The sequence below is a fragment of the Trachymyrmex septentrionalis genome, unplaced genomic scaffold (assembly GCF_001594115.1).
Source record: "Trachymyrmex septentrionalis isolate Tsep2-gDNA-1 unplaced genomic scaffold, Tsep1.0 scaffold269, whole genome shotgun sequence".
In the NCBI taxonomy this organism is placed as follows: Eukaryota; Metazoa; Arthropoda; class Insecta; order Hymenoptera; family Formicidae; genus Trachymyrmex; species Trachymyrmex septentrionalis.
The window spans coordinates 58,190-66,647 of NW_017305429.1; the positions used below are offsets into that span (position 1 = coordinate 58,190).

General features: G+C 31.9%; 2 protein-coding genes across 4 annotated transcripts in view; one reads left to right on the forward strand and one right to left on the reverse strand.

Moving 5' to 3' along the window:
• LOC108749129 overlaps positions 1-6,207 on the forward strand; it is a 9,053-nt gene extending 2,846 nt beyond the window's left edge. Inside the window, exons 2-5 of the mRNA XM_018487657.1 lie at positions 4,400-4,622; positions 4,718-5,035; positions 5,236-5,475; positions 5,874-6,207. Of these exons, the coding sequence (XP_018343159.1) occupies positions 4,401-4,622; positions 4,718-5,035; positions 5,236-5,475; positions 5,874-6,095 (1,002 nt within the window). The 5' untranslated portion in view covers position 4,400 and the 3' untranslated portion in view covers positions 6,096-6,207. The remainder of the gene's footprint in view (positions 1-4,399; positions 4,623-4,717; positions 5,036-5,235; positions 5,476-5,873) is intronic.
• A 1,133-nt stretch (positions 6,208-7,340) lies between these two features.
• LOC108749121 (zinc finger protein 578-like) overlaps positions 7,341-8,458 on the reverse strand; it is a 5,022-nt gene continuing 3,904 nt past the window's right edge. Inside the window, exons 7-8 of one of the 3 annotated variants that reach the window (XM_018487649.1) lie at positions 7,596-8,373; positions 7,341-7,507 (exon numbers count right to left, since the gene is read on the reverse strand). In XM_018487649.1, the coding sequence (XP_018343151.1) occupies positions 7,438-7,507; positions 7,596-8,373 (848 nt within the window). In that variant the 3' untranslated portion in view covers positions 7,341-7,437. Of the gene's footprint in view, positions 8,374-8,458 lie in introns of all 3 variants that reach the window. The other 2 variants (XM_018487647.1, XM_018487648.1) reach the window with 2 other exon arrangements.

Below are 8,458 nucleotides of genomic sequence, written 5' to 3' on the forward strand. Positions count from 1 at the left end.
TACGAATGACGCAAATGTAGCATACATATAGTGCATGAAATTCCGTCATTGAAATTACAAGATCGGAAATTCTGTATACATTCTGTACCTGATTCTGAATAATATTTATGCACAAAGTGACTGGAATAATGAGGGCAATTGAGAGCCAACTTGATATACAACGCGCAAAAAATGTAAAAACAATGTATGATTATTGATATATATGGATATAATGAAATAATTAGACGTTTTGGCTCACCTTTAAGTCACCCTTAGTAATAAATTTTATTAATGCTTATTTTTATGAATATGTTAATAGAATAGAATAGGATTTATTCTCTCAGCATTTCCATAAAATTAAGAATGAGCTTGGTTTACAAAGCTTGGATTTGTTCTTACCTCACTCATCTATCCATACCTTTCTCACGCGCACTCTTATTTTAATTGCTTATTGCACTACTTCCTGTCTCTCTTTCTATCGTTATTATTACTCTTCTATTTTTTATTTATGTCTTAAATTATTTTTGCAGTCAATATTCGTATAAATATGTTAATATTAAAATGATATTAGATCAGACTCAATTTATATGTCTAATAAAATGTTTTGATATAAATGTTTATAAATTTAGAGAAAGTTTCTATCAAATAGAAGAAGATTAATTGCATCTATGAACGGTGACCATGACCTTGATAACTTGTATAAAAATCTATAACTGTTTCATAATCTTTGACATCGTTTCAATCATTGTGTCGTTTATATGGAGATGTGAACTGAACTTTGATGTAGTATTATGTCTCATGTGCCTCGTCGAACGCATTACATGCCATTTTTGCACATAACTCCTCTCACTTTCACTTTGCTCGGATTTTAATCAAGATCTTAGCGAACATAGCTGGAAAAAGACCGATATAGGATTTTCTTTATACACACACATTCCTTATTTCTTTACTTCTGTTGCACCAACGATTATTAATTAATTATTAACTAGAATTCTTAATGTTACAACACTTCATCAATTAACTAAATCATTTTTAAGATGATATTGGTAGTTTTTGGATATCAATAGAGATTTTCTGATTAAAACGTTGAAGTTTCATTAAAGAGTGCTAAAAATTTTTCTTTTAATGTAAATGTAATACACTTTAAATTTTACACTTTAAAGCTAATTAATAATTTAAAAAATCATAAATATTTACTTAATTGATATATAAGTTATAAATTTAATAATTAATGAGAAGGAAAAAAAGAAAGGCTATTTGTTAATAGAAACTTCAAATGTAGAGTAAAGTATAATTTTGAACATGGTACGATTCTGAACGAAATGAGATTGGAGTATCAATTTGACTTCCCTAAAATTGGATTTAAATCTTACTTCGTTCAAAATTATATCAAACTTGAAATTGTATCACCTTACTTTACTATTTAAATCACAAACTTGCTCGGATTATTTAATTATCACATAACATTTGTATTACACAATACGTAATTACTCACAGAAAATTATTCTGAAATCTCAACATAATTAATAGCAATGTCACGAGAGAACAATCGCATCATTAACATAATGGAATTTCTTTAAATATACATATAATATATAGTTGATACTTTTTAAACTTAATTAATAGGTGTCTTATAATTTATACAATTTAAGAAATCAAAACATAATTGTTTGTGTGTTTAATCTTCAGATCTCTAATTAGTTTTGATGATTTATCTTCGTAATGATTTACAATCTATTCATCATGATATTAATCTATAATATTAATCTTAAATCTCTCTCTCTCTCTCTCTCTCTCTCTCTCTCTCTCTCTCTCTCTCTCTCTCTCTCTCTCTCTCTGATGAAGCGCACGATGAGTCTGAGTTTGCGGAAAAATGGTGTTACGCAAGGCGTCATATTACGTGGAAAATGGTGACTTACCTTTGACTTATATTTCTTATGTAACTAATATTGCCCTTTCGATTCGCTTACAACTTGTTAGAACCTACCTTTTAGAATTTATATTGTTTCTGTGACAATTGAAAATGTAGAAATATGATTTTATCTATATAACATTATATGTGCGGTTTTTATTTTAATTTTATCATTTTCGAAATATATTTCCATCGAAATTTTTTAAATTGTGTGACAATAAATGTGAAATATATTTCAAAATTTTTTAAATATATTTGTTAAATCAAGACTTACATTGCGTTAAATACAATATTTATCAGATCTAAAAGCCTTTTTTTACACTTTTTATATATGAAATTAAATGAATGCAAATCTCGCCATCGTTTTAACATATATCTTTTTGCAATTATTCTTTTCTTTATTTTTGTTCGAATGCGAATATTTAACGGTGCGATAATTAAATTAGTTCTGAATTAATTATTTTCTGAAATGAAAAAACGCGGACTGCATTAACTTACGTTTATGAACGTATACTTGTAAGTTTGTAAAAAATACATCATCTGAAAGCGATTTCAAGGCGAAAGGAAATTTGCTCATGATGCCCACGTGATTGGTTATTGGTGATGTTTGAATAGGAGCAGAGAATTGATCTTGCAAGGAGCAAGTGCGAGGAAAGCGTGTTACTTTCTATGTGTGCAAAACTCGGACAGCGGTTTCACGATCGGTTAAAGCCATTTCGGTCATGACGATGACGTGCTCAACGGGCTCAAGTGCTTTCCATAATAATTCTCGAACACGGCATGTGGCATACATGCACCTAGGAAAGCTAGTTTCTAATTGCTTTAGTGCTCGAGCTAAGTGACAAGAAAACGAGAGATGATAATAAATGATATTAACAATTTTTGTCCGTTGTATTGAATGTTTAACGATAACAAGCTCTTAAATTCTTATGTTTCTATGTGCTGTCACAGTCAATTTTTAGATTTTTCAACTTCTTGAATTTAAAAAATCTTATTGCTCTGCTCTTATTTATTTATATGTCTCCATACTTCTCTCACATCCTTAAACATTCTATTGTAATTTAACTTCTTGAATTTTACATTCTTATAGTTTATAGTTTGTGGATCTTTCAATTTTCTTAAAAAAAAAAAAACACATGTCAGATACATAAAAAATATTCAAAATTATATATAAAAAATAATAAAGTAAAACAAAATAAAACTTGAACATTAAAATATGAATTTAACTGTCAAAATTAAAAAGATCAGATTAACTTGCAACAAATTGAGTAATTGTTTATAGATGTTATTATCTGGATTTTATTATCTGAAAATTATTTGCATCGCTCGACGATTCGCAGAACAGATGATGTAGTCAAATTAAAAGCGAAAGCGAATTTATTTCAGAAAGAAAGGATCAAGTAATGAACCCAGTTCTCTGATTAGATGTTACTTATTGCTAAAAAAAAATTGATTTGTAATACAAAATATATTAAAAATATACAAGTTCCTATGTGTATCTGTGTCACTGAAAACAGACTTAAAAATTTCGACTTCTAAGGAAGCAAGCCGCGCTAATTTCTAATCTAATTTTCTTCAGGACAGTTTTCTTTGCAGACTGAACTTAAAATAGACAATTAGAAAGATATCACAAAATGTAATAATATAAACATAAAATTAATTTTTGCGATATAAAAATATTTATGTCGAGAGATATCCGCTACCGCGTCTCATGGTTTTTTTTAGATTATCGGGAATCGTATGAAAGGAAAAGCTCTGTGAAAAGGACTCTCTCGGGCAATCACCTTGATAGTTTAAATCGAGATACGAATTGGATTGTAATCGTATACCGGCGCTATTACAACAGCAAAAAAAAAACATTTATTTGAGAAATCGCAGCCGCGTACTTTCTCGCAAATCGACGTCTATTAAATTCGTACGCACGTACGAACGCACGCGCGTGTACACGCAAGAGAAAGTGATCTTGGCCATCGATATCTTCAAAATGCAGCCATTTGTATCAAAAGGCCGCAAAATCGAAAGTGCCATCGCATTTAATCTGTTCGAATCCAAGGTATCGATTAAACCTATTCAGAACTTGATCGGCTTAAACGTCATTGAGAGCCGATGATCTCAGATATTCGCCAACTCTCACGTAAAGAAACGCAATCTAATTTCGAAAGATCAATAATTTTATCCTCTATATTGATAATAATTAGGAACTATTAATTAGTTTCCGTTTTTTATTTTAATTCAAGACGCGTGAATAATTCTCGAGTGTGGAAATTCGGACATATCATAGTTGTCATAAATTAGTATCATATTGCACATTAATTAAAATTTTCTGATAAACACATTTTTATAGAAATATAGATACGTATAAAAAAAAAATAATACAAAGAATTTAATATAAAATTAAACTCGCAAATATTTTAAATAATTAATAATTTCTTCTCTGTTTACTTAGATAAATGAAACGTTGTATTTTATTCGAGGCACTGAATTACGAGCATTTTCCATGTTTTGCAGAATGTATTGGGTGTTCTTGGGATTGCTCAGTACCGCCATTGCGGCGCAGAATTCTTACGACTTAGAAACCAGAGCTGTTTCGTTTCCCGGAAAGCCAAGTAGCTTAGGACCACTTTACTCGCCCGGCTTAAGTTCGGCCCAGGGATTCCGTGATAACAGTTACGAGGATAATGCAGTGACACCCACGCCGTCGCCGACGCCAATCTATAGGAATCAACAACCAGTGAGTTTAGAAATTACACGCATTTATCTAGGCGTGCTGAAAAATTTTATTTTTATTAAATTCTTTATATTAAATTGTACGCGCATGTATTGCAGTTGTATCGCAAACCAACGGCGGCACCAATAGACACTCGCGATTACACTCAGGCCATCCGCGTTGGTTCTTCATCGCGTGCTTCCATTCGAGGCCCGCAGTCCCAGTTCGGTCCTGATGGACCTACTAAGGAAGAGCTCGAGGAGGAGAAGGAGGAACCCGATCGTCTTAGCCTTCTTCTACCTCAAAGCAGATTCGACTGTGTCAACAAGCAGACCGGCTACTACGCTGACGAGGACCTCAACTGCGAGGTCTTCCACTACTGTCAAGACAACGCTAAGCACTCGTGGATCTGTCCTGAAGGCTTCACTTTCCACCAGGTCAGTGAACCAACTATAAATGTCCTTTCTTATTTATTCTTTTAGTATCTAAGGAAAACATTTATAGATAGAGACATTTCATTAATAATGATTGATTGCTGTTTTCCTGTTAAATCTAATTTATTAAGAAAATTATCGCTTACGGCGACGAGTTTAACTCTGACGAAATTAAAATATATTTTACTTCGTCACTTTATCAGGTACATCTAATCTGTATGCCACCCAGCGGCGATATCAGCTGTCAGAAGAGCTCACAGTACCATTTCGTCAATGAGTATTTGTATAAACCGCTGAATCTCCAAGAAGCCGAGACTAAACCCAACGTCACTTTAAGATACAGTGAGAGGTATTATCCCTCTGATATTTATACGGATGAAAGGGAAGTTGGCGATTATCAGATCACCCCTACGCCCGCTCCGGTGCGTCGTCCTGCTCCGCAGGTGTGTTTATCATCTTTGAATTATAACGATTACACTTCAGTAATTACAATTAAAGGCTATAAAATAGCTACAGAAGCTACAGTGTCTCTAATTTTAGAATCTTCAAATTTTAAGTAGATAATTTACTATATATAATTAAAAATTTATAAGATTTTTGCATTTTTTCTTTTTATTTGCAATTTTTACATCTTAAAAATTGTTTAATAATAAAGTTACAAAAATTTTAATTAAAGATTCACGAAACTAAATCAATACTTTCTTCTGAGCTCTGAATATTATATAGGCAAATCTTTTTATTTTGTCCACTGCTTCTACTTATTCATGATGAATGTGAAATAAATTATATGATCTTCTTTCGATCGACTGTATTGACACGTTAACGGTTAGGTCTTGTACAGATCCTTGTGAGTCCACAGCCAAGTTTGAACAGCATCCCCACGTCGGCCCGTCCACAGCCTACAGGATTCCCGCAGTATCGTCTCCCGATAAATCAAGTATTCCGCAGCCCCGAAGAAGTCAACATTCCCCTTCAGCACAGACGGCCGCAACAGCAACAGCACCAGGTTTTCAGACGGTTTCCTCAAGTTCAAGTCCGACCCGATGAAGAAGAATATGAATAGATTCTTAGATCCATAAATTCTTCAGTTTACTCAAAAATTATTACGTTTCTTCCTCAATTTAATATTCGTTTTGCGAAGTCAATGGAAAATTGCAGCATTTGACATGCCCGAATTTTTCCTTCAATAATTAATGATATTTTAAACTATTTTATATATATATATATATATAAAAGAATTTTTATACAAATAAAAAAATATTATGAAAAAACTAGCTGCAAAAGGGACGATTTTCTAACATGTACATTTAAAAAGTGTTATTAATATTTATTTGCGTAAACAGTGTAAATTTATCAAAAGTTTTTTATTTTGCAAATTCTCATTCTGTAATATTTTTCTAGCAATATCCGTAATTAATAAAAATTAGTATTAAGAAACAAGAATAAATCTTGTTAAATTAACGATGCGCCAATAATTAGCATGCTTTTCTTTTTAAATGTTTATATAAGGCTGATGCAGAGATAATTTAATTCGCATTGCAATTATTGTATGAAAGTAATTTAATTATTGTAAATAAACCGTCAATAATAATCATATAAATGATATGCTAAATTGGCTTCTATTTATAATGTAAATTGACTTAAAAATTCATAAGAGTGAGAGGGTGGCCAATAAATTGTTATACTATTTTTAATTGCATCTGTATTTTCTATATGGATTTCATGTTTTATTTATCTCATTTAAGATATATAATTGTATTAGGCGCCATATAATCAGTATTCTATAATCAGTCTTGATTTGTAAACCATTTCAATGAAGATTGCAAATCGTATCTATATGTATATGTATTGCAATGATTTAAGTCAATATAATTTATATATAAAAAAGTAGAAAGAACGATGTCTTGGTTCAGTCATATATAATTTCGTTATAAATAATTTTAAAATTGTAAGAGCGAAAGATTTACTATAAGAATTTTGTATATTTCTCGCTATTTTGTATTTCACTTTACATTCCTCTGGTGAAAAAAATTCTTATATTTTGAAAATTTGTTTTTATTTTGAATTATTTAAGATATCTGGAAATGTATCTCAAACTTCTTCAGATTTTATACATTTTCAGAAATTATAGTGAAAAATCTTAAAAATTTTAGAATATTTCAGAATAAAAATTCTAGAAAAAACGTGTAGATTTTCTTCTGAAAAGTGTTTTAATTCGTATAAAAAATCTAAGAAATTTTAAAATGTCATATAAAATTGTACAGAAATTCTGAAATATTCTAAAATTTATATAAAAGTTCTGAAAAATTATATGATAAATTTTTCTAAGAAAAATTTTCAACTGAATTTACTTCATTCTGACTGTAGTATTCAAATGAATCGATTTGTGTAAGATTAGCATTGTTTCAGTGTTTCCGCAATTCTGCGTCTCCAATGCATGTCGCTTTGTTTCTTTCCGCAACTGTTCTGAGAATCCTGTGGCAGTGTATGATTCGTTATTGTATCCAAACTACTATTATTCGTTGAATTTACGTTCGAACACTCTTCCGACTGTATAATATACTTTTTAATCGTAGGAACGCAGTTAGATTCTTGGAAAGAAATTGATTCTTGGCCTGAATCCTCGTGATTCCTTTTTTCTTTGGAATGCCCTTCATCCTCGTTTTCATCGTGGTTGCCCTTTTCTTCTTCACATCTTGTGATTCCTTTATTGTAGACATCAGTCGTGGAATTTCTTCGATCCGCTGTCACTCTTGGAAGAAGTGCCTCAATTTGCGAGGACGTAGAATTGTGATTTTCTTGCGGCGCTGGTTTATTGTTAGGATACGAATTCACTTTGGAGTTTCTGTCCTTAAGATAGTTTTGCACAAAGTAATTGTGGCTGCTGGCACTTTGCGGATACAACTTCTCCTCGATCCGACAGTTAAGCACCACTGCTTCAGCGATCGGAATCGGTTCTGTGTATGTAAATATTTTCTTATCGGTCTTGTCCTCCAGCCGTCTGATGTTGATGGGTCCATTAATTACTGGTACTGCGTTACTCACTTCACTGGTAGCTTTTATTACAGGTGTAATATTACCCATGGAGTCGAGCCGTGAGTTGATCTGATCATGACAGCTCTCGAATGTCGTGACCTTACCAGTGTTCTTCAACTGTGTCTTCTTCGACTTCTGTTTCTGTCGTTGATTATTCTTCATCGAACAAGATGGGTCCGCTTCAACGACTGGCGTTTTGCTCACCTCGCAATTGTCTTCGGTATGGTGGTGCCTGATGTGTCGATTCAGATTGTCCTTACGTCTAAACAGTGTCTGGCAGTATTCGCAGGAAAACGGTTTCTCGTCTGGAAAAAATGAGCGAATTCGAGACTGTCATTATGTAAAAATAATATAATATTGGATTAGGAAAAAAGTTCCTTTACAAGTTCC